This window comes from Perissodus microlepis, chromosome 18 (genome assembly GCF_051167445.1).
Source record: "Perissodus microlepis isolate ML-2025 ecotype Zambia chromosome 18, ASM5116744v1, whole genome shotgun sequence".
Classification (NCBI taxonomy): Eukaryota; Metazoa; Chordata; class Actinopteri; order Cichliformes; family Cichlidae; genus Perissodus; species Perissodus microlepis.
The window spans coordinates 14663373-14690265 of record NC_140478.1 but is presented as its reverse complement, the minus strand read 5'-3'; the positions used below and the strand labels follow the sequence as shown (position 1 = coordinate 14690265).

Genomic DNA, 26893 nt, shown 5'->3' with positions numbered 1-26893 from the left:
TTCCAGGGAAGCAGTCTTCTGAAAGGTGACAATACCTATCATTCCACGCCTCGTTTTCAATCCATTTGGTAGAACAGCGGTCCCTTGTGGCTGTTTGGCTAAACTGCAAGGCTAACTATCCACTATTTAGTTAGCTTACTTGTAGATCTCGAGATTTAGCAATTCCCTAAACACGAGTGTGGTCTGAATATACTAAAAACGCAACGGATATGCTCACGTTGAATTAAAAAAAAACACACGCCTTTCAAAGAAACGTTGCTCCACATCACAGAGTACTCCAGAAAATTTGCATTTTGTACAGCCTGAACCGGTATGTATGTACAACTGTGTGCTAACGTTAGCTAAATTAGCAAGGTTAGCGGTTGCTAACGTCAGAGTGCTGCTGGCTGTATGGACGATATGTATATGTTTATTTATGATAACGGTGGTGAGACACACTAAAATGCGATGTGCATTCGTGCTAAATGAATCTTAGACAATCGGTCGACGCTTGAAATAGCGTGGTAGGCAGTGGACATCCTGCTAACCCATGTTGGCATACCTGTTTGGCTAATCAGTACTGAGGTTAGCTGTGGGCATTGCTGTCAATTATCTATAGCTTCCCTGCTATGCAGCTAATCCTGTGCTAAGTGCAGAGCAAATCATGTACATCAGAGCATATAAGTGATTAGCTACACGTTTTCTAATTATACCCTTCTTTACAGGAAGCCATGTCGGGAATTAAAAGGAAGATAGAGGGCAATGATCCCGACTATGAGGACGTTTCTCTGGTCCAAAACAGTAAGAGAAACAAGGCGGCTGAACATAGTGGTAAGTTCATGCTCTGAACCCTGAGCCAGTACACCTGCTTTGCTTGTTGTGGTCAAAATTACCTATCAGCTTTGCCCTGGTCTTGGAGATAAGTTCATTCCCTATTCCCTATTTTATCCAGCTCGAGAAGCAACAGTTCAGAAGATTGAAACCATCATCAAGGAGCAATTTTCTTTGGAGATGAAGAACAAAGAGCATGAGATAGATGTGATAAGTCAGGTATCCGGTGATACTTTCTTTTAAATCTATTTTACTCTACTTTACTTGCTACTGCATAAAAACTTAACATGGACAATAACTTACAGGTCTTCTTCACGTTTAAGTGTAATACACAGCATGCCGGCTAACTGTTCTTTGCTTTGCAGCGTCTTAATGAAGCCAGGAGGATGATGGACAAGCTCAGGGCATGCATAGTAGCTAATTACTATGCCAGTGCTGGACTGACAAAGCTCTCAGAGGTAAATTCCCATTCATTTGCACACAGAGTTTGATGATACAGCCTCAAAATTGTAGTGCAATAGTAGTAGTACACGGTAAGTCAAATGTAGGCACAAAAGTAGCCTAGGTATTGTTTCCCCTGGGAAGTAAAAATATAAAATAACACTTTAACTGAACAATTGTTACACTTAACTATGTAAATCTGAAAAATCTTTTCCACCTAGGATGTTGTTTCTTAGGTAGAGCTTTTCCCCATCCCCCCCGTTTGCCCTTCCTGTCATCTGGAGTGCACCTCGTGTGTGAATCAGTGATGCTTGGTGGAGTCTTTTGTTGACATTTAGGTTGCACATCACCAACTCTTAGTATCGCCTCCTGTGTAGCCTGGTTGTACTTTATGGTGTTTATTTGCCTCAAGTGGTGAAACACATTTGTGGCTTCCATCTTCAGCTGGAACAGTTTCCTTGCATATTTTGCAAAATATTGTCTTTTTGTTCAAAGTTGTTGAAGTAGCTCCATTTTTAGGTACTAAATTGGCTCCTGAACATATCCCGACTGGTCTCATTGTTACATGCACTATGGATCATAAACACATGGCATAAAACTTTATGGTGGTGTTATTGCAGACGGTAATAGCCAGCTGTCTGCTACTGTGGTGTGGTGGTACAATATAGAAACCTTGACCTAAATTTTCTTCTATGTCCCATAGCATACCTCCAAGAGCGACCCTGCTGTGCTGAACCATCCAGCCATCCGACGCTTCCTGGAGTCTCCTTCCCGTTCTTCTTCCCCTCTCAACCAGGGCTCCGAGACTCCATCGTTGGTCCAATCAGAGTCCGAGTCTCTCTCACAGCAAGGAGATGGTGCTGAGAGGAATGGAGAAGGGTCCTGGAGAGAGGACAGCAGCAGGCAGGAGCGCAGACCCGGACGCAACACAGGCAAAGTAAGTTCAGCTGGCAGAAATTGTGGAGTTCTTGACTGTTTGATGATCGGTTACTAAAAGCATTGCCTTTGTTGCCGTAGGACACATTCGGTGTGCCATCATCTGCAAGCGCAGAGCAGAGAGTGACCTACCACACTACTGGGGACGATGCATCTAGACTTTATGTGAAGAAGACAATCGTAGTGGGAAATGTATCCAAGTACGTAACCAAATTAAAAAATGTCGGTAATTTCTTTGGTGACTAATTACATTGTAGCACACTTTTCAGATTAGAACTCAGAATTTTCTTAGTAACTGTAAAAGGTTTAAAATAACAACTACAAGACAAAAAGTTTGAAACTCGCAGCATTAAAGTTAATGTTTTCATCAAGCTTAAAATTTAGAATTTAACATTTTAAAAGTAGAGAGCAGGTGAAAAGAAAGTGTTGTTGAAATAGATACTCTTCACGTGGGAAGCCTGGTGTTTTGTCTTAGAATTTCAGAAACACACAATTTTGAGAATAAATGAAATGTAAAAATTTTTAATAAGAAAGTCACTTAAGCTTCGGGCAGGTATTATAGAAAAGGCTGCCTACCTGCATTCAGTGTCGTCTATTTTTTTATTTTTAATCAGTCTTGGAGGAAAACACAAACTGCGATGGACTTGCTTGTAAACTACTGCATGTCTCTTATTTTGAAAGTTCAGTTATCATTCATATACCACAAATCGGCCATCTTGAACCACAGCTGTTTTAGGGTTCATGTGCAGGATCAGAAATTAAGTAGAAAGAGAGCTGATTTTATTCATTATTGACTAAACATTAGAAGAACTGTGGCAGGTTGGTTTTTCTTATTTTATTTAGTCAGCTGAATTTTTCTCATGCATGATTGTGCACTGAAGAGATGAGCCACAAATCAGTTTTCCTACAAGTGTGGTCTTGAAGAAGATTGAGAATAAATTTTACCTAATTTATTTTCCCCTTGGGTGGACAGTTTTCCGTTCCTCAAGACTGTACAGGTAAAACTCCACTCAGTTAATAATACGTTGGGATCCCACCTGCCATGATACTCATGAGCATGTTGACCCCAGACCCCATATAAATAGATACTCACTTTTTAATTGTACATTATTACGTAACGTTTTAGCTCTTATGGGTCAGACCACACCTGCTGTTGAACTTGGCCTTCATTTTCATGTTAGCTGTAGAGTAGAGTTTCGTGACTGCATTTTGTAAAGTAATGAGGCTTTTATTTTGACGACTGGGCGCCTACCATTCGTCAAAGGTGAGGTTTTTTTGTTCCAGCATGACAGACAGACTCGAGCGGAAAAGGGTGCCAGCGATACTCATCATTAATGAAGCGCATATTAAGTTGAGAAAACTTTATTGAGATATTTATTTAGCACACTTAATATTTTAGTACAGGTTTCTTAAGCAGAAAGAATTTGATCAGATGAGATTTTAAGTTCCTCCAGGCTTCCAACTGGTGTTTGATTTAAGACAGAAACCTTATGACAGAAAATTATTAAAGCGGTGTTGAAATTAGTCATGTAGCACCTCCTTGTCTGTCTCCTCTTTCCAAATATTTTGTAAAAATTTAAAGAAAAAAACACCCCTTCATTTTCAGTCTCACTTTACCTTCCTGCTCTTCATCTTGGGTGGTGTTTAACTCTTCTGTAAACCATCTATGCATTACCTCAATCCAATGTTTTCACTACCTCTGAGATTTTTCTTCTTTGTTTATTATTCTCAGGTACATTCCACCTGATAAGCGGGAAGAGAATGACCAGTCTACTCATAAGTGGATGGTGTATGTCAGAGGCTCAAGGAGAGAACCTAGCATCGACCACTTTGTCAAGAAAGTTTGGTTTTTCCTGCATCCCAGCTACAAACCCAACGACCTCGTGGAAGTCAGGTTTGTGCCAGTTTTAGTGAAATGTGTTTTCAAGTGTTTTTAAGCCGTCATGCAGTTTCATGTACTGATGTTGCAGAATAAAAGAAGTTAGAAAGAATTTAATTAAAGAGAAGAAGGAAGACAAAAAGAAAAAGATTTGTTCTTGCAGTGTTTCGTAGCTCTTAGATAAAATATTTACTTCTAACTTTGTCGTGATAAATAAGTCCTTTAATCCACCTTTTTCCAAGCATCACTTGCCAAAACTGCAAGAATTATACAAACAATATTACATAATAATTCACTTTTCACCGTCTGCTCGGTGAAAATCCTTTAGATCAACTTTTAGCAAACACTGCCCCCTCGTGTAGGTTTGATGATGCAGCGCATTCATCCCCTATCAGTCTCATCGCTTTGTAGAAAATCAGTATTTGTCTTACCAAGCAGTAATCACTTCAGCAAAATCTTACAGCTTGTAAGAAAATTAAAAGATGACAAATTTGTTATGCAGATTGTACACACATCATTAGGCAACGTCATTTGCTGCACAGCGAGTCAGCCTAGAACTCAACGTCAACAAGACTAATAGCAGGCACACCTAAGTGGTCCAGACTTGCCTTAGCCTGAAGCAGTTAGGTGTATAGATGAGCATCACACACTTAATTTAGCAATCATTCACAAGCAACAGAGGTTAGGTAGCCTTGAAATATGCACTTCAAATGTCTAATTGTTGGCATTACCCTCTAAAAATGGCTCAGGATTTAAGGTTGCCTGCAGCTTCTGAATAAATGATCTCTCTCATCAGTCAGCAGTCCTTATCCTCAGCTGTAGCTTCCCAGCTGTTTGAACTGACAAAGTGCTCACGTTGCTGTTGCAGCAGCTCACAAGCTCCCCCCACGTAACTCAAACCTTCACTCCCAGTGAGCCCTACGCTGATGCTCTCTGCTGGCTCCCAGCACAGCCTGACTGTAGATGAAGGGATGAAGTGAAGTGGAAAAAAACACCTGCTTCACTTATAGGTTGCGCTTGAATACACACATGATACGCAGGCACATACACATGCCCTTGCAGTCAGATCAATGTCTGTTATGTTGGGATGAGAATGTCAAGCTTCAAAGGAGGAGAACATGTGAGTTTTTCAAGTCATTGATTTTTAGGAGATTCTTAACTCGGTCCAGGCTAGAAAACAGATTTGTTTTTAAATAAAGGCATAGTGATGCATCTTTAATATATATTTTTTCATCCTGACTTATATTTGAATTTTAACAGTGTTGCATAAGGCAGTTCTAATGTGTCTGTTCTCAGTGAGCCTCCCTTTCATTTAACGCGCCGCGGTTGGGGTGAGTTTCCTGTGAGGATCCAGATCCATTTTAAAGACCCTCGCAACAAACGTATTGACATCATCCACCAGCTAAAGGTCAGAATACTTTACAGACCACATCATCATTACTTTTAATGGCCAAGTTGGTCACTTGATCTCAGCCCAACGATGCTTAATTTACAGTTATTAAATACAAAACTGAAGGCAGAGAGACCCACAAACAAGCAGCAGCTGAAGGTTTGTGCAGTAAAGGCCTTGGACTTCCTAAACAGTTCATGCAATTCTTTTGATAAACCCCTTGAATACATCAATTAAAACGTTAACTGGGTCAACGGGTTTTATTTGCTGAGCTTCTACCAGTTTTATTCAATATTTTTTCATCTTAATAGCCGAGTGCTTCAGCAAGTTTTCTCCTGTTATGGCTTGCTTTTTTTGCCCCACTGAAAAGCACCTGTCTAGTATCTTTTTTTCAGTCTGCATTACAATCACGTTCGCCTTTTTAAACTAAAGAACTTTCCTTGCTTTTAGAAATGCATAGTGATATAGTCCAGTTTGATTTCAGAGTAATTAGATGTTGACATTTCTTAAACAAATAAGTAATCATAGTATATTGCACTAAAATGTGTTTATACAGTTCAGTAACTCTGCTGCATAACTTTGCTGTCTTTACCCTTTCTTCTGTTTTCCTACAGCTCGACCGAACATACACTGGACTGCAGACGCTCGGGGTAGAAACAGTGAGTTAGAAATGTTCACTTTGTTTCCTGCTATGACTTTTTTTCCCTTCAGAGCTTCACTCTGACGTTGATTTATATTTGTTCCAGGTGGTTGATGTGGAGCTCCACAGGGATTCTCTTGGGGAAGACTACATCCCTCAGCCTTCTTCCTCCAAGGTGACTCACAGAGCAGCCAGCCCCACTTTGACTGCCTCTCTGGCCCAGACTTATGGACGCTGTAGTTCTCCTGTGTCACATGACTCCAGTGTAGACAAAGGTACACCAGCAGATTATTTTTGCACATTTAAAATAATAGGGATCATGTACCTGAGGGTGTGTATATACTGGACTGCTTAACAGAAAAGTAGGATTGTTTATTTTCTCTCCATAAAACTAAACCAGAATCAACCAGTTTTCAGTGGTTTCTTGGCCTTACAATCATTTTATGTCAGCTTATTCTCAAAACCAGATGATGTTCAATAAAAATTGTTCTTCCATCTGCAGTTTTCATAAAGACAGAGTCGGGGAGGCCTGCAGGTGTTCATAGCGCAGGCCTTGCTGCCGGTGAACACACTCCAACACGGCCCAAGGCCGGTGACAGAGTCACTCTGGGTTCCCATGGCAACTCTGCCTTCCAGCCTATCACAGCAAGCTGCAAGATTGTTCCCCAAGGACAACCACCCAGTCCTGCTGAGTCTCCTGGGAAATCATTCCAACCAATCACAATGAGCTGTAAAATAGTTTCAGGTATGTGTCTCCACCCACTGTCCTTGTAAAATTGTCATATTGTTTCTAAAGAATCCAATTCATCATAAATAAGATGGTCTAAGTTTACACAATAAAGATGCCCTGTGATTATAACTTCTTTATTTCAGGTTTTGTTGAGGTGAAATCTGTAAATCACTAAGAAGTGTTGACAGCAAACGCCTCACTGACATTGAAGTTTGATGACATTATTTTTCCATTTGCTTGTAATTTCAACATATTGTTTCCCGGCACTGACACTGATTCTCAGCTTAGTGAAGTTGGTATGAATACATTCATTGTTAGGAAGATGCAGTACTGCTCAGTAGGGGTTGAAAAAAGCTTCTTTTGTGTTCCCACAGGCGCATATTTGTTGCATTAGCCAAACAAAGTACATAAAAATAGAAAAACGTCATTATGTTTTACTTCAGATTTGGAAAACTGCTGATTATATTTTCAAATGTCTGTAAACACAACTGAAAACAAAACACAGAGAATGGAAACAGTGGCAAAAAGGTCATGTGACATAAATTTTATCGTTCGATAACATATTTCAGAGCCCCTTTTAAAAATGAGAAAAAATAAGTTTCATAAAAAATTAAGTCTAAGAGAATTACTCATACAATAACTGCCCTACTTCCTCCCCCACAGGGTCACCCATCTCCACACCCAGCCACTCCCCGCTGCCCCGCACACCCACGACCTCCACCCCTGTCCATTGCAAGCAGAGCTCATCCTCTGTGCTCAACAATCCTTATATCATTGTTGACAAACCGGGCCAGGTTATCGGCATGGCTTCCTCATCCGCTGCCTCCACAGGTACACTTCTCCTACTCAGTGTTAAAGTGCTGCTTGAAATCGGAAGTGGACCTGGAGCAAAATTGAGAAGCGGTGTCTGAGCCGCCCACATGGGATATAAAAATGGCTGTGAAAAATCCGCTTTATAGCAGGACAGACAATGAACAGTGCCCTTCAGACTTCTCTGTTCTCTTTGTTTCTCTCTTTGCACTTTTTTTCCCTCTTTAATCCCTTTAAAGTCTACTTTCTAACATTATGTATTCCCTCTTTGCTGTTTTTTCTCTCCCTACCTGCACTCCTAAATTATGACGTGTGGTGAGCCAGCAGGATAGTTGCTAAAGGAGAGGTTACCATGGTAACTGAGCCAATGTGTTTCATGGCCAGATTAGGGGGCTATTCGAGAAGACCCTGCACTCCAAACAGTTTTTTCCTCTCTATGTGATGTGTGTGTGTAAGTCCCCATAAAAATATGAGTTTTATTGCCATCTGAGCCTTTCCGCATCATCAAGCAATCATCTTGCATGATGATAGTCATTGTGTTGACTTCCTCTCGGCACCAGCATCAGGTCATATTCCACTTAGAAGCTCTTTCCTGTAGATTGCTGTCTCACACCCACTCAGCCACTCCTACACTTCCTTCACAAATACACTGCTCACCCAGATTCGGCAACAAGGTTGGAGTGTTCTTAAATTATGTTTTATCAAAGTGGATGAGGTAGATGTGGGTGTTTTGGCTGATTCACCAGTCCTGCAGTAAAACAGATTTTAATGCAGTGAGTAAGGAACAAAACTTTGGTGGGGCTCAGCTCTGCGAGTCAGTCAACCCTGAGAGGAAACAGTCACCTGGCACCACAGTGGCCTCGATATCTCTCGAAAAGCTGACGGGAAGGGTGGTGAATCCTCAGCCTCATCTGTGCTGTGACTTATTGTGTTTGTATGTTTGTTAATTATTCCACAGGAAGCCCGTCGACTAAACAGTCTGCCACTCAGGGCACTCGCTCCCCAGCACCTAAAGTTCACACTGGCACCTTCCTGTCCTCAGGGATGAAGGTGAGTTGGTAGAGCCTTACTGGGTTACAACCTTAAACGTGACAAACAATATCCATTTTTACTGCCCTGTCCTCTAACTATGAAGATAGTCCTTGTATTATTTGTGTTTAAAGCAACATTAACAAAGCAGTGTGATATTAATAGTAAGCCAGGGTGCTATCTTCAGCAGCTGTGAGTGCCTTGGCAGCTATTTAAATAGGACATAGTTCTGAGGATGGGGGAGGGGGAGCTTTGCAGAGAGAATTGCACAGTTCTTTTTCACGCAAAATGTGTCATTAGCTTGCTTTAATGTCATCCTACTCGCACATGCTAATGATCCCTTTATTGTCCACAATGAGCGAAATATGATCTGGCCTAAAATTCCTGTTTTATCACATTGGAGCTCTGATTGGTTCAGATTCTTTAGTTTTCTCTGTTGTAAACTACAGACATCTGCTCTCACACTGAAAGGCACCCCAGATGAGGACATATGGGGAATATCAAAACATGGACCCGATGAATAAATGATGATGCTGATTTTACGAAATCTGTTTTAAGTAACATCTTTTCTTGCAGCACTGCAGCCTGCTAAAAAAGAATAATCAGATCTTTCTTTACAGTCAGAGTGCATCGTATTAATCATTTATGTGATGTTTTCTTTTAACCAGACAATGTAATTGGTAACTGATATATAGCAGCTGCATTATGAACCCGCTGTGGTTTCAAAGCAGTGCGGAGTTTTGTTTCGAGTCCCTCTCTCCATGTTTCCCGTGCAGGTTATTATCAAGCAAGAGCCAGGGGAAGTTTCAACACAGCAACAGCCGATGGTTTCCACAGTAACCAGTCAGCAACAGCAAGCTAGCGCTACAGCAGGACACCAGTTTGTCGCAGTGAAGGGGGGTCACATGATCTCCATGTCGGCCCAGAAACAGACTGGTGGAGGGACAGGGGCCACTAGTAGCAAGGTCAGTTGTCACCCAGACAAACCTGCACAGACGCAAACCTGCAATGATAAGTACGTATGTGTGTGGCCACAGTCATTTAAAAAAAATAGTTTCTTCTCTTTCTTCTAGATGTTGGGTATTCCTGTTAGCTCAGGGCTTCAGTCTTCAGTCAAACAGGTTGCTATCAGCAGTGGACAAATTCTGGTTGCCAAGGGCAACCCTTCTGTCTCCAAGGTGATGAGTGGAAAGCAGGTTTTGGCTCAGGGAGTTGCTAAAGCCATCGTCAGTGGAGCCAGTGGCATTTCTGGACACCAGGGTACCAAGGCGGCTGGTGGTTCAGGTGGCAAGAGTGGAGGTCAGAGATTAAATACACTCGCACACACACATAAAAGCACAGTTTCATTTTATAGCAGCCCAAGTTGTTGTTACAATTTCAAATCCCATCCTGGCTGTTGGTAGAATTACATGATCTTTGATCCCCAATTTAAAACGACAGTATGAAATACCCCCCGAATGACAGAATGGTTGCCCCATGCACTCAAACATTACATTACATCGTAACCTAGTTGATTTCTTTATAACTGTTCCTGCTGTATCAAAAACGAATGATGCTACAATAGTGAAAAGTATTGTCATGTTTTCACTGTGACAAGTTTGGTATTAAAGGATTCTGGTGACATGCCAACTCCATCCATTCATCCATTTTCTTAACTGCTTATTCAGTTCAGGGTCACTGGGGTGCTGCAGCCTTTCCCAGCTGTCATAGGGAGAAAGGGAGTTATTCAAGTTGGACAGGTAGTCTGTCACAGGGCTAACACAGAGACAAGCATTCACACTCTGTTCTGCTCTGGGTTTAACTTTGACTCTGAGGTGGGGGGACACTTCAATGGGGTCATCAATGTTTGTTTGTTTTTTGTTTAGTTTTTTTTGGTTGTGTGTTTTTTCTTTTTCTTTTTTTTAATAGTTGAATTACATTTAGAAACAATGTGTCTCTACCCTATATTAATATCATCTTCTTTATTTAACATGTTTGCAGTTTTAGAGCTGAGTGAGTAATCATTATTATTATTTTTATTATGTGTTTGTTCCTAGTGATGGCTACACTTCAGCTGCCAGCCAACAACTTAGCCAATCTGGCCAATTTGCCACCAGGTACCAAACTCTACCTGACCACCAACAGCAAGAACCCCTCGGGGAAAGGAAAGCTGCTCCTCATCCCACAGGGAGCAATCCTCCGGGCCTCCAGTGGAAGTGAGACATGTTGCGTCCTATATTATTAAATATATAATAATAATAGTAAATAATATTTTTATACAGCCACTGTTTAAAAAACCCATATCAGTTTCCATTGATATGGCATTGCTTCTTTTGTGTCAGTGTTTTAGTCACATGCTTTTCTCAATCCTATTCATGTTTATTAAGACCAAGCAAAGGGTTTGTTTGTTTAAACTGCTCGTAGTCAATCTTTGTTGGATGTGTCACCATGTTTTAATAGAACTTTGTGATAGTGTATCTTTGTAGCAGCAAAATGGAAAATGCAGGTTAGCGTTGTCATGTTTTATATTGTAAGGACCTGCAAGATTATAGTGTATTTCATGAATTAATGTAGAATAATTATTCTAAGTTTAATATCCCAAAGTATAGCTTTACCACTTAAATATGGTTTCCAGGACAGTCTCTGTGGACTACAGTATGTGGGTATTTAATATCCAAGAAAACCTGCAACATGTGAAGCTGCACATCATTTTCTAGCAGGTGTATAATGTCATAAATTACTAGCTGTTAGAAATAGGCATTTGCCTGGAACGGGTAGCTTACTCAACAGTGTTGATAGAAACTGAAAGCAATGCTTGATTTTGTTGGCAGCTCAGTATTTGGGGTCAGCATCCCAGGCAAAAACCTTTCACTGCGACATTTTCATCCATGCCTCCAAGATGTAGACATCTGTATTAAAAAATATTTTGGCTTCCAGCTCATCATAAAGTTTGGAAAAAGAAATCCACTTCTGAAGTGACTCTACAACTTGAGGCATGCTAGTGCCAGTTACAGATATTGGCTGCTGCTGGACAGTGAGTCAGTTACAGTCATCTGTTTTTCTGCTTAAAGACATTTTGATTTTCACAGCAGTAAGCCAACATTGCACTGCCCTGCTCTGCTTCACAATCGTGCCTTTGCCCTTCTTTGAAATGGCAGCACTGATACTCTGGATTTTTCATATGAAATGAGACTGATTTCTATGTGGATTTCTGTAATTTAGGTCAGCAGTCCCAGAACAGCTCATCAGCGGTCTCTGGGGGCTCTCACAACTCCTCCTCCTCTTCCTCTTCAAGCAATCTACCTTCCAACCTCTCCTACACATCTTATATCCTTAAACAGACCCCACAGGTGGGTAGACCCACTTTTTCCTTTACTAACGACAAATGCAGTCACACACTGGCACAACATCATTTGTGGCTCTGTATGTATCTTCATCTTTGCTTATTAGAGTGTTCATATTTATTTACCAGAAACTGAGGATGTTTACCGTTACAAAAAAAAGTGTGTCAGATTTCTTGAATTTTCTCGGAGGCTCAACCTGACCTGTTCTTAATTAGAGTGTGTGTGTGTGTGTGTGTGTGTGTGTGTGTTTCCACATAGACACTGGGTCCTGCTTTCCTAATAATGATCATTCTTCAAGAGCCATCTTTTTTTCTGTAAAATTTCATGTGTGTCTCTTATGAGCCAAAGAGCCGGCGCACTCCCACATTCTAATTAGGACCTAGAGGATCAATTGACCTGGAGGGCTAATTGAATTTTCTGTAGCTATTATGTTATAAAAAATTAAAATGTAATGGAAGCATTGTACTGCTTAAAATAGTCATACTGTGCACATCATGTAACTTTGTACTGTATGTAAATTTAAAGTCTAATATTGGTGATATATTAAGCCTGGCTGATCCTGTGTGGGTTTACTAGGCTGACCTGAAACCAATTTTTATGGCCTTTGAATATAATAAGTCTGTAAGATTTTAGACAAAAACAAATTTTGTTTTTAGTAGTTACACCACTGTAGTGACTGATTTTGTGTGCCTGTTTGTGTCCAGTAACTGAACACTTTGTTGGTTTGCTCTGTTGGTTTGAAATAGGTGACTGGCCTGTTTACTGAAGAATATCCCTGGTCTTTGCCTCGAGAAATTCTTGAGTTGCTTTTGCATTATGTTTTGCCGTATATGCATGAACTGTCAAAGAATTACAGCCGTTCACCACTAAAAGGTGCTCAAAAGTAACTGAACTGACAGAATCAGCATCACGTTTACTGCAAAGTTTGTACACAAACAAGGAATTTCCCTTGGTGTCATGGTTCAAATACAGAGGTACAGAGAGAGAGGTTAACAGATAGTTTTATGGCCAGATGATGCCTAGTTAATATCCTTAGTTATTTCATGATGAATTAAACATATAAAATTTGTGGAGTTGAGTCCAGGCAATGAAATTGTATTGGACTGTGTCAGAAAACACCTGAAAGAGCCCGCCTACTTCTGGGGGGAAAACTTGAGACCAATGTGAACCAGACTCATGGGTAGTAAGTAAAAAAAAATATAGAGGAATTTGCAAAACAGATGGCCGGTGCTCCACAGAGAAAATGGATAGTGACCTAAAGCATACTGCAAAAGCAACCTAAGAGTATCTCAAGGCAACGAAGAATAAATATTTATTATTTATAGAACAAGCTTTTCAGTTATTTAATTTAAAACTAAAGGTAAAAAGATGGCTGCAGTAAATGTCCAGGGGTTCTAGACTTCTGACTGCAAAAAATGTCATCCAGTCATTGAAAACAAGCGTTATACTGGAACATGTTTTAATTTTCAGCATTTGAATGTGGTGCACTTTGTATAAAAATGCCTGTAAATCCTAAACAGTTAATGCAGGACTTTTAAGCTCCTTGAATTAAAGCTGATAATCTGTACAGTCACACACTGATTTAAAATCCACAGTGCTGGCGTACAGAGGCAAAATTACACAAAAATCATTGTCCAAAAACTCTTGGGCCTGACTGTGTGTCATTAGAGCTGCACTTTAGACATTCTTGTTCTGTTTTCTCAGGGTACGTTTCTGGTCGGTCAGCCCGCACAAGGTTCGGGGAAGCAGGGGAGTTCCAGTTCGGCAGGTCATGCTGCATCATCTCCTGCAACTGCTACTCAGCAGGCTATTAGAGTGACAGCCGGACAGAAGGCAGCCATCTTGGCTCAGGTCAGTGTGGAGAGTTTACTGTAAGCTGTTCAGTGTGTAACACAAATGCTGCTGTAGTTACTACTGCTTCTGTGTTTCTTAGTTGTTTCTTTGACAGTCTGATTTCGACACAGGCTTGTCTTTTGGGTAATTATCAGCAAAGGTCTTCCAGTTCTGTGATAGTAGGACTCGTGTGGGGTTTGCCAGCTCTTTTGTTCCTGCTCTGCAGTCATTTTCCTCTTTACTATTCTTAATGAAATATTCATTCTTCTTCTCTTCTTTATTTTTACTCATTGCTGTATGTTACTTCACTGATTGCCTCCCTCATTTAACCACTAAATTATGACCGTCCTGCCAAATCTCAGATTTTGTGGTGGAAATGCTTTTGTATTTTCTTTGACAATGAAATATCTTCAGAGGTCTTTTCTTTTTTCATTTGGAAGTATATGGATTAGTGTTGTGCTGGGAATATAATTTCATAACACAGTTCATGGTCTGTCAGCCACACACTGAAAGTTGTATTTTGCACATTGTTAGAGGGGCATGCTCATTTCACGATAGTGTATTATAGAAGTATAATTGTTACTAGAAATGTCACTGCATACTCAGCGTTTAAACAATGCTGCCCTTGCAACAGAAATATGGCCTACTCAGCTAAATTTCTTTTTCAGTTTTATAAATGTACAACACCATGTAATTGTAGTTATCAAGCAAGGTGTTATCCAGCAGGACTGCAGTAGTTCTATAAAATAGATGAAGGCTGTGTCAGAATAAACTGGCATAAAAGGACTCGGCCAGAGGATAACTACATCTTTGTACAGGATAAGAAGGCTGTTGTTGCTAGCTCTGCTAACATTAGCCACACTCCACAAACGAATTTGACCACCTAAGTAACGTTATACAGGCTGCAAGCTGCAAATGTCTTCAACAGCATTTAAGATACATTTTAGTTATTATAGAAGGTTGTCATTTTCTAAATGCTCTGAAATACAAACACGGATTATTATGTGCGGATCATGTCTCTCCACGTATTACTTCAGCATTACATTAGTCTAATTTGTGATAGACTCAGCCTTATTCAGTTTAAGTTGTTGCATCGCCTTAATTCTCCAAAGTAAAACTTTCGAAACTGTCTAAAGATGAAAAACCAACGTGTGATAGATGCACACTGGCCACGGGCTCACGGCACATTCTTACTGGCAATAAAATTTGCAGTTTTATTGGAGTTTAATCTTTAAAACACTGTCAGACAATTTTTGAAATGACCATTCAACCAGATCTATTTGTTACCATATTTGGTCATGTGTGAGAGCGTTAGGCTCAAAATAACAACTTATGTAACATTGTTGTCAGCCGTACTATTAACTATTGTTTTATTGTTTGGACTAGAGTTAAACTATTTTATCCACGTGCCAGTTTGTTTTAATGTGACGTCTTTTTTTAAATCTGTGTCTGCGTTGGCTGTGTTTTGAAAATTGATATTTATTTAAATTATATTTTATATTTTTGAAAATTAATTAAATGAAAATGTAATCAAGCTTTTTACAATTTTCTTAAATACCAACAGGGACCATCTGTACAGATCGTGTCTCCCTCTTTAATCAATGTAAATTAATCACCAATGACGTATGTGGTTATTATCCTAGGCTGATTTTAAGGTGCTTAAGAGAAAACATAATTTGTGCTTGACACAGACTTTTTTCTGTTTAAGGTTTTGCGACATCTTAATTTTATTTTTAAGTTAAAGTTTATATAACATCTCCAGACATAGATCCAACACAGATCCAACAAGAAACAGTATAAACGGTGGATGTAGCTACCAAGTGGTCATCCTCTGGTTTTTGGAGTTTTGTTTGGAAGAAACAAGATCAGCATTTTCACTTGGTTTCATCTTGGTTTAAAAAAAAAAAATAAAGTGATGAGGAGGGGCAGGTCCAATTGAAGTCATAAGCCAATGAACATACCTAAAAAAATAATGCTCTTTTTCAAAACATAGTTTGACCAAGACTTTTTTTTTGTATTCATTGTAAATGGTAACTGAGTCCATAAACTCATCAAGAAAGTGGTTCGAGGTCAAGACAGAAGGCTTTCCCATAGACTTCTGTAGCTCCAGAGGTGTTTCTGCAACCACAGCTATCGCCATCTGGTGGCTTTTAGATACACTGCAGGTTGAATGTACTTCCTCACTGGCTTAATTTTTCCAACTGGGAAGCCACATCTATGTTTTATGCTGTCCATGGTTATTAAATCTGGTATTACATCTTAACTCTGAAACACAGATTGGAAAACAAAAAAATATTATTCAAAGATGGCACTCAAACAGTACATATGAGTGTAGTTAGTTTTCCATTGGTTCCACTCACAATTTAAATGAGCTGCAACAGTGAAGGACCTGTCCAGGGTGCTGCTGGTGCAAGCACCTGATTCTCCCATGTGCTGCTGAGCTGGAGGTGGACAAGTCCCCTCATGCATTTTAATCAGTCTCACTTTATATAACACTACCATAGCAGTTTCATTTCTTAGTGTTTACCCAAGTGAAAACTGACTTCAGAGTTTTAGTCAGACTGGTCTAGTGTTAGTTATTTTACAGGGTTTTTTTCTGATTAAAAAATGGCTTCCATTATCATTTTCATATGAAATAGTCTATAAATACAATAATTACATTATTGTATTACATTGGTGTGCTGCTCCTGAACAGTGCAAAACTCAATAATATCATTGGTAACAAATGTAAAAGTGATTCCTTACTATTTACTGTCAACATGGCTACTGTGGAAATGCAAAGAAAAAAGTCTATGTGTGTATGTTTGTCAGAGTTTAAATCTTTTTTTTTTTGATTGATTGTGAGTTTTCACCTCATGCCTCCTTGACAACTTCAGCATGCTGCACGTGGGCCACTGTTGCTGCTGCTGCTGATGTTCTAAGTGGGTAATTGCTCGTCCTCTAATTGACAGGTGGTGGGCAGCTCCCAGGGTGCACAGGTGAAGTTGCCTGATGGCTCAGTTAAAACAGTAACGGCAGCGGGAGCAGGCCACTTGTCCAAGCCGGGCACCACCACGTTAAGGATGACAGGTGGAGTCATCACCGCTGCTAGCTCCACGCCTGGCTCTGTCAGCAGTGCGAGCCAACAACAGGCGAGTTTCACAGTTTTTATTTACATCCCTTTTATTCTGCATGGCAGATGTTCCTATGTAAGAGTCACATTAAACCAAAGAGCTGTTAGCATTTCTTTTATGGTTGCAAGCTAGTTATGCTGTTTTTAATTACGCTGGATTTCATACCCACGTACAGATGAGGACACAATTATTAGCCTCCCTTTGAAAATGTATTTATTTTTCTAACACAGCTGGAAGGAATTTTTAACATCCTAGTTTTATTTTTTGGATGCTTACATTATTTTATTTTGTGCACAGAAAGAAAATTATTTCACCAAAAATTAAAAATTACCAGGATCAAAATTCTCAGCCACACTGATGCTAATGGTCAGTTGTGACTGGATAACAGCCTAACACTTGTTTTAGCTTTGGAACTCCAACTCACGTCCTCCTGAGCAATTCCAGCCCATTCCTCTTTGGTGAATCTCTCAAGATCCTCCAGATTTGGTGGTCTGCTTGGTCTTCAGTTAGCCCCACGCATTGGAGTGGGCAGGCGAGCGGTGGCATGAACAACCATCTTTGTGAACACGATAATTTGAGAATGAGGGAACATAGGATTTTCAAATTAATACCATTGATCCATCTGCTAAAAGTCTGACGAGTTTGAAAAATGTTGATCTTGACTTCAAGGTTTCTGAAAATCTTGTAAACACAGTAATTCGAGGCAGGTGACAGCTAAGATTTTCAAACTTATACCAACAATAGTTCTTATCTGCTGGGAGACTGAGGTTTAGCACTGGTGGCTTCTAGTATTTTTCTTGGTCTGCAAACTCGCAGTCCATTCCTGTGCAGGGTTCTGATGATTGTCCCACAATTCACGACTTGGCGAAGTCATTCACTAGTGTCCTGGCAGCTCTCACTAGTGTCCTACCTCTGCCAGGCTTGTTCTGTACTGTGAGGCTCTCTGAATTTACTGATGATACTTCTCCATCTCTTGTCTTGTGAGCACCAGTAATTCTTTTTTGCAAGTCTAAACTGATTTCTTTTGGGGTTTTTTGTTGTTTTTTGGCATGATGCTTTCTCAGGTGAAGCTCAAACTCTTGCTTAAGTTTTTATATTGTGTGTAAAGTGGAAGAAAGCCCTCATTTTTAACTTGCTTTTACAAGCTTTGAGCATTAAAGCACATCATTGCACATTTGTGGTTTGTGCTTTGGCTCAATTAAAAGATCAGTTTTTGGGGGGTGTTAATATTGATCCTGGTATTTCTGCTATTCAGAGCAAATAGAAATAATTGATGCGTTCTAAAGGAAACCTTGCTCTGTCCAAAAAGCATTTAGGAAAATTTAATTCCCCTATGGAATTAAAATCCATGGAGGAATTAAAATTTTTCAATTCAATAGGGGAGCTAAAGCTTTTATGCTCATCTTTAAATCTGGTATTATAGATACTAGAAGCACCCTGATTTTACGAGAAATAACACATTTTTGTATAAGTGGAATTGGAAAAAAAAAAGGCAGTAGAGATACACAGAAAACAAATGATCCAGCCTGAGTGCAGTGGCTTGCATGTGTAGGCACGCTGCTGTGTATATTCATAAGCATCGGTCTGAGTTAGGATGATTACATCTTTAGAGTCAGTAGCTAGGCATCATAAAACAGAAATTGCAACACATAAAAAGATTTACTCGGAGCTCCAACAAACAAGCCAAAGAGGGGGAACTTCTCTTTCTGAGGACTCTCTGTGAGGAAAAATGGACTCTTTTGTTTCTGAGATTCCATAAAACCAGTGACCTGATCAGCACAGCTCATTCTGAGAGCTGCGTGGCACTAGAAAACAAACATAAGCAGAAAAAAGAATACACCAACTCTCCTCCAGGCACAGCCACAGCAATCTTCTCTCACATATACACTACAGTGTTTTTGCAAATGGACTTGGACTGTGATATTTTTCATATTTATGAACACGTTCGCTGTCGTGCAGCTCCAGATAAGGTGAAATGCTGCTGTATATGTTTTTATACCTCACTTTCTTAGCTATTTTGAAAGAAGGGATTTGTAAATAAAAGTGTGTTGTTTAATGAAACCATGGTCTGCCAGCCATTGTGAGAACAGGTTGGACACTTGAGCTTTTGCTTACTTTGGTTAGCTCATTATCAGAAACGTTAAAGGACATAAAAGAGTCTGTGTTTGCTTATTTCCTGCTTGACACGTGTGTTTCCGTGTGTCCATGCAGGCCCTCGATGGTGGGAAGTCTGCTTCTCAGCATCACTCACTCCTGATGGCAGCCAACCAAGCAGCAGTAATCAACGCAGCAAAGAACACCAGCGCCGCTGGTGGGGGCAGCAGCTTGTCGAAGGCAGCAGTGGCCTCCTTGGTGAAGGGTGCTGGAAACCCTGCTGCGATCGCAAAGACTGCTGGAGGTTCAGCTGGTGCTGTAGTAACAGGTGCAAAGGGGATCACCAATATGCCTGTCATCAGCATGTCCAAAGGTGTGGGTACTGTTGTGGGTGTGCCCAAAATCAGCAGCAGTGGCACATCCCTGGTTTCTGCAACTTCGTTAGTCAGCGGAGTGGCAGCCGCCGGAGGAAAAACTGGTGCTGCTCTCTCGGGTAGGCAGAAATAAGCCTGTTTCTGCATTAACTGTCAGGTTAAATGTTAATGCATTACTCGAATAAACAGAGCACCTATGTTTTTGTTTTGTAAAGGTATGCTGAAGATCCATTCTGGAGGTTCCAGCTCCCAGCAGACTGTCTTAACCATTCCTGCCAACCAGCTCAAGCAGCTGGGAGTTGGAAGTGGGTCCGGCGGACTGCAGACCATCTTCATGCCTGTGGGGAAAGGTGAAATAAACCCACAACAAAACAGTGAATTCTAGATTAATAAACTGGGTCCTCCATGATAACACAAGATACTGCACAAACAAAGGTTGCTTTGTTGGAGTCTCACTTATTTTTAATATGTTTCTGAGGGTAAATATTAAAATATACAAAAAATATGCAAAATACGTTTTTCCTCATATGATTTACAGTGTGAGAACAGTTAGTTTATGCTCTAAACTGAGTTTATGTTCCTTCGTTTAAAGATGGCAGAGTGATTTATTTACAACACGCAGGAAAACAGATTTTCATTATTTCACAGTTTTCCTAAGTGCAGCTTCTGGAAGACCTGTCATCCTACCCTCTCATTTTTTTCATCCACTCGTTAAGCCCGTGTACCTAATGGCCCACAATCCATTCCTGTGTGTTTTACTCTGTTTGTAGTCGTGTCAAAGGGCCCAGTCTCCAGTACTCCTTCCTCCTCCTCTTCCACCACCCCTGGAGCACCTGGAGCTGGAGCCTCCCCAAGTCCTGCCAGCCAGGCCTCCCCCTCCCTTGCCCTGCCTCTGGTACAAGGTGAGGGGTCCATCCTCACTCCACCCGCTCTCCTCTTCTTTTCCACTGTACTCCCAAACTCCTCTTTCTTTGCGTATAAAATTATTTATTTTGCTTAGACGCACATTAGGCTGTAACTAGTAAACTCAGATCCCATCCCTGTAGTCTCATCTCATCATTTTCTTTTATCTCCCAATTTAAAATATATAGTATGCATACTAATAAAGCAGCCGTCTCTAACACTTGCTTTCTTCCACAGTGAAGACGGAGCCAGGTGCTGGCACAGCTGTCACAGCTGGTCCATCACCCCCGGTGACTACTCCTGCCCCCGCTTCTTCTGTCCACGTTGCCTCTGCAGCTACCACAGTCAAACAGGAACAAGGGGCAGAAAACTCATCGCACGACCTCATCAAGTAAGGGCAGGGACCAGTTACAATCACATACAGTGTGTATACATGAAAGCTTCTTGGCACCTGACAGCTGTGATTGTCTTCTCCTCAGCACCGAGCATATAGAAACCATGATGCAGCTGCTGACAGCCGTGGTGAAGAAATTCCCTCTAATTGTGCCAGATAAGAGTAAGTGAGCTCGCCTTTCATTTGATGTATGTAAAGGAAAAGTTTACATCAAAAAAGGAGCAGCTGTCTAAAAATTTGACACACTGGTGTATTTCTGTTTCTTTCTATAGCCGAAGACTCACATCCGTTTTGTGCCTCGTCGTCAGAACAGTATTATTCCTGGAATATTGGCAAGCGCAGAGCATCAGAGGTGACCTTCTGTTTTGTGTTTGCTTTTGATGATAAAAATTTAAATTCACAGAAGTGCAGTATCTGGGCTTTCAATCAGAAAGCCTCATTAGAGTCAAAGTGCTGATGAACCAGCAGAGATCTACATGTTTTGTTTTTGGAGCTGTGCAGGCTTGGAGTATATTCAGGGGTTTTTTCTTGAAATTATGCAAATGTGTTAAAGTTTTTCTCTCTCTCTTTTTTTTTTTTTAAGCTTTCAAGCTGTCTTTCAAATAAAGAACGCAGGCTTTTTTCTTTTCTCTGTATGCATTTCCTCAGATGAAAGTTTTATTTAATCCCATCTGGGGTGACAGCACTCACTTACTAGCGTTTGCTCTCCAGGTTCCAGCTTGAGGGCGTCTGTGAGTGATAATTTGCAGTGTCTGCAGTTTTGTTGCCTGTGTAATCTCTCTTCATGCAGCATCCCGACTCAGAGAGCTTTCTGCTTGCCTCATGTCTTTCTGTTAGGTCACATATATATCGCTGCCTCTTGTCTCCTGTCATATCTTCATCAGTAGCTCATACAGGCCAACCCATATCGTAGCAGTCTGTTCTCTTTTTCTATGGCTATAAAAAAGGATCCCAGACAAGCCAAGGCATAGTTATTTATATCTACAGGTCACTAATTTACACAGAGGACAGGGGACTCATCACACATCATTACACATTATGAGGACAGGGAAAGATTAAGTGGTGTCTACGGGCTGGAGAAAAACTGTTTCTGCACAGCAAATCTGTGTGTTTGCTAATGAAATGAAAGTCTTATATGCACATCATCCCACCTCAGCAACAATCTGGTAACTTCAAGGGACTTCCAGGCCCAGCATGACTAACCATCTGGCAAAATGAAAGGAACGAGAGCCATAACTTTAATTTCAGTGTTCATCAGGACGGGAGGAAAACGAACTGCATCTGCACACGTTACTCAAGATTCGTCCACTATATTGGTTGTGATATAATCACCTGTTGCTAGGAAAACATGTATTCATAGGTAGTAGATTGCCACAGTTGCCTGTAGTTTTTACCCCATCACCCTTAAACGGTTGATGGGTATTGCCGTCACCCTGCCAGCCAGACAGGCAACATGGACGCTTACGTTGTGAATGCAATAACTCGAGAACAGAGCGATGTTGAAGTTTCAAATTGATACCATTGATGTCTCTACTAAAAATCCCTGGCAAGTTTGAGTCTCAGTAACATCTACGTCAAGGTAGATGTTCTATTCAACAATATGTTGGCAACCAAAGCAATCACAAGGTTGGTTGGGAATACACCTTTTCATCCTAGCAACAGGTGGTTGCCAGGGGTCTGTAGACCTGCCTGATCGGGGTTTTAGCAGTCACTTTCCCTGCAAATGGAGCGTTGACTCGTGCCTTATTCACTTGATCCTACAGTGTCACATGCCCAGAATGGCAGCCAAGTTAATGCCACTTGTGTTCACATGTGGGAAAGACCTCAATAGAATAAAATAATAACATCAGATTTCAAAAGACGCACAGAAAGTCATTTCTTTGCCCAGTTTAAGGATTAAGAAGCTTCCCCGTGTTAGACTTCCCGCTAGCCTGCTGCTTCATTAAGGCGTCAGAACAGTGAGCTGGCACGATCAATGTCTATTACTCATCCCACCGGAGCATCGAGCAAAAAGCATGCTAATTGCATTTGTTCACACTGCTTTATAAGCGTTTTTTGGATACAGTAGGCTGAAAGGAACCAAAAGGGCACTTGCCTGTATGTTTATTAGGATAAGGAATATAAAGTATATGTGTGCCATCACACAGTCAAAACTCTTAGTAACCCCAGCTGTGTGTCTGCAGCAACGTGACCTGTTTGTGGCTGTACAGCTTGTGATTGATTGATTTCTATTCTCTCTCATCATCTCTCTGGTTTTGGCCTGTGTGCAGCTTCAGCGAGCCGTAGCGGTGAAGCGGGTCGTCCAGGACGTGTTGGATCGCTCGCCCCGTCTCCAGGCCCTCACCCCGCCAAAGACCAGAGAGGTGGTTCAGTGGTGTCGACAGAGGGGTTACACGCCGCCTGACCCCGAACCCCCACAACCCAAGAACGATGACGAGTCCATCGAGGACATTCTCACTCAAATCGATAATGAGCCTGGTGAGTTTGTGCCTGTGTGGACTTGGTCTACATCTTCTACAGGAAGATCGTTTCACTCGGTCTTGTTAAAGCTCCAAGCGGATCAATATTTTCGCCTCAGTGTTGCATGTGTGGGTGTACTGTTTCTGCACCTACCAGTGGATCCAGTAATGCGTCTGCAGACCAGTTGTGTGCGAGGGCGGCCAGTGCCAGCCTCAGTGCTTTTGTTCAGTCGCATTGTTTAATTTGCAGGGAGCTCTTATTAATTACATCTTTTTGTCTCTAAAGGATGGGTGGCGAGGCCGTTTAGCTCACTGAGCCAAACAACATGATAATCGGTGTTTGTGTTCTACTTGTCTCTGTCTGTGCAAATGTCCTCATTTGTAATTGTTGCGTCGTTGAACTGCTAAAATCTGCAAAGATCTCACAAAAACCCTCATTCACATGTCTCAGTTTTGCTTTAAACCACACAGCCGCATATCAAGAATCTGTAACCTGAGAGATGCACCGAAGCAGTCGGCGTTTCTGCTGATGCTGCGGCTTGTGAAATGATGTGTTAAATGAAGGGTACGTGTAAATGTTCCCGCAGAGTGCCCGTCAACCCTGAGTAGCAGCGAGGAGCTGGTGCTGCGTCTTGAGCAGATGCAAGCTCTGCTCAAGACTGAGCCAGAGGAGGCGGATGACGAAATAGTCGACATCATCACGGTGACTCCTCCCTGCCACAAGCTAAAGGTCAAAGAGGAGGAACAGGAGGCTGACCCGGAGCCCAAATTCTTCCTGGGTGCCAGCCTGTCCGATCAATTTGTCAGTGAAGCAGCTCAGCAGGTTGGGCCCCTCTCTGGGTTTTGTTTTGTTTTTTCCCTAAGAAATGTGGGAAAAGTGAAAAAATTCAATCAGTGATTTCTGATTCCTCTCCAGCTTTTAGCAGCTAACAGGAGGGCACATCACTTTCCCCCTTTTTTATAAGATGAACACTATCTCTTTCAGATCGGGGTAACCTTCCAGCCGGTGGAGGTGGAGAAGAATGTGTTCGCTCCAGTAATCGAAGCCATGATTCTAAAGGTTGGTCACTGTACACAAAACAGTAACTCATGAAAAATGTCAAGAAACACTTGACAAACAGTCTGAATATGAATCCTGAATGCTTGTTTCACTTAATCACTTTGTGTGTGTGTGTTTGTGCCTGTACGCTGTAGACTACAGAACAGTTTGCAAGTGACATCCTGAGAGAAGCGCTGGCTGGGGCCTACGCCAAATCCCCTCCAAACAGGTCAGCCTTTTTTTCCTCTTTCTTCTCTAGCATGCGACCTGCCTTAAAGCTTCAGTTTTCACTTTATTTTTTATATTTGGGCCTTTTGCAGCCTACTGAGTTAAAATAAAAAACAAAGAGTCAAGTAAAAAAAACTTTTTTTTCTTTTGATGTTTTCTAAACAAATGTTAATATAAAAGCCTGGTGGTAGCTTGTATCTTTTTTTCACCCTTTATCACAAAATTAGCTAAAACTGTGTGTTAGATGGTGCTAGAGTGGATGGATGCTCTGTTTTTTCATTAAAAAAAAAACAAAACTGTGAGTCACCTTTTACCAGAGGGCGATACATTTTAAAATGAAAACATGTCTGCATCCTCACTAAACGCCATAAACCAAGGGCTGTCCCAAACTGAAAGATACCTCAGGGTGGTGTTTCTGTTCCTCTTGAAGTCATTTCTTGGTTGCATTTGTGTTTGCAGGGCACCAAGAGAGATCACAGCCATGAACATCCACCAGGCTGTCAGCAGCATCCCCACCTGCGACTTCCTCACTAATACGCACATGGGTTACCTGGCTAAGGACAACTGAGGCCTCCTCTACTTGACATCGACTGGTTACTGACAATGAGACAAATCGACCGTGTTCGTGATCACACTCGGTCCCGTTGGCTCAGGTTGCACAGCAGTAATAATGTACTGTATTCATTAAGTTGACCATTGAAGGGCTCAGTTTGCTGCTCGAGCAGCTGCGTAGCAGCAAAGTAACAAATGTTTCTAATACTCTGTAACATCTTAGTGCCGGTGCATTGAAGCTTCGTGGGGCTCGTGTTATTGGATTTAGAGAAGCGATTGTGCTCTTGCTTACCTCAAGAAAAGATTATTTTAATGATGAAGTGTTTTCTGCCAGACAGCTAGCTAGTCACTGGGAAAATGAAGCCTGAGTGACTTGCAGGGTTAAATAATAAGATCAGACAGCTGTCCCATCTCCAGTGTACTGCATCTCGCCATCACAATCACTGAATTTCTGGAACTGGCTGAGTCTTTTAGCTCAGGTGAACCACAAATTTAGCTGTTCGGAAACACACTGAGTATTTTTCTATCATTTGGGCAGAGCATACACAGCAGTTCTGCTGAAAGTGGCATGGCAACCAGCATTCAGCTTTTGATGTGTTTCACGGTTACCTGGCAGAGGTAACGTCGAGCCTTGCAAGACAAACAAGCACGCAGGAAGTGTTTTCTAAGGCCCTTCAGATGGGGTAATAGATTCATCTTTTATAGTCTGAAATTAAAGGTGGATTATGCCACAGAGACACCGATGAACTAATATGATGCAGGAGACGGTGTCGTGTGAGAATCATTGTGATTTAGAGAAACTCGCTGTTAGTATTTATCTTCTGTTCATGAACCAGCCCTGGCAGCACGCTGCAGTGCTTTTAAGCATTCTGTGTAACAGCTGTATTGTATCTTATCATGTAATGTATAGTGTATATGACCAGTATATGAAGTATGGTGTTTTCAGACACTGTTTATTTTTCTATCAAATCTCAGCACCTGCGATCAATTACACCCCGACAGTAGTGAGTGCGTGCGTTTGGATGTGTTTGCTGTAGTCCCCACAGAGGTCAGTGAAGTTGATGTGTGTGTCTGTGTGCTTGTTGTGCTGTTGTTTCTGTTTAATGTGCTGCTTTGTATTACGTTCATGTGTGAGAATGAGTGGATGTGTGTCGGGCTGAGTGACTCTGATGCCTGTTAAACCAAATCGTATTAGTGTAGAAGACACCTAAACATTGTATTTTCAATTTCAGTGCAAACCAAAAATATAATCAATATTCTTGTAATGAATTTTAAAAACAATTCTTGCAAACCTGGCTTGTCTTTATTTATTTTTCTTGTCTTTTTTATGTTTTTGATAAATGCAATCATACATGAACAGTGTGCTGAACCCAGGTTAGTGACACAGGTGCCTGTTACAGGCTACTTACCAAGTAAACAGCTAGTTTCTCAAATTACACGGCTGTGCAAGTTTTTAAATGGTTATTAGTGAGACTTCTGCAAATATGCTCAGTGTTTGTCTGGACTGTCCACAATAATATTATTTTAAAGGACTGATTTGACTCATTGGCATGTTGTACACATGCTGGATTTAAAAGTGCACCGTTCCTGTTATTTTTTATATACACTCTTAAAAGCCACTTTATTAGGTTAATTCTGGGTTTTACCAACTTTTTCAACAAGGTGCTGGAAACATTCCTCTAAGACTTTGGGCCATATTGACACGACAGCATCACATAGTTACTGCAGGTTTGTCGGCTGTACATCCATGATGTGAATCTCCTGTTCCACCACATGTCAGAGCTGCTCTATTGGTTTGAGATGTGGTGACTGTGGAGGTCATTGAGTACAGTGAACTTCCTCGTTGAATGTCAAACTTTGTTGAGCCCACGTGATCTGTAACTTCAGTTTTCTATTCTTAGCTGACACAAGTGACA

At 41.1% G+C, this 26893-nt stretch overlaps 1 protein-coding gene across 1 annotated transcript; it reads left to right on the top strand.

Moving 5' to 3' along the window:
* Positions 1-110: 110 nt before the first annotated feature.
* yeats2 (YEATS domain containing 2) lies at positions 111-26268 on the top strand. Its single transcript, XM_084913265.1, has 30 exons — positions 111-310; positions 705-810; positions 932-1029; positions 1176-1268; positions 1955-2188; positions 2269-2387; positions 3920-4081; positions 5363-5474; positions 6071-6115; positions 6203-6371; positions 6599-6841; positions 7490-7657; positions 8595-8686; positions 9442-9630; positions 9739-9964; positions 10702-10860; positions 11867-11994; positions 13693-13839; positions 16773-16952; positions 19146-19521; positions 19618-19752; positions 20173-20304; positions 20543-20696; positions 20785-20861; positions 20972-21051; positions 22970-23177; positions 23746-23981; positions 24144-24218; positions 24353-24426; positions 24885-26268. Exons 2-30 carry the CDS (start codon positions 711-713, stop codon positions 24991-24993), a joined length of 4320 nt encoding a protein of 1439 aa, XP_084769391.1. The 5' UTR covers positions 111-310; positions 705-710; the 3' UTR covers positions 24994-26268.
* The last annotated feature ends 625 nt before the right edge of the window (positions 26269-26893 follow it).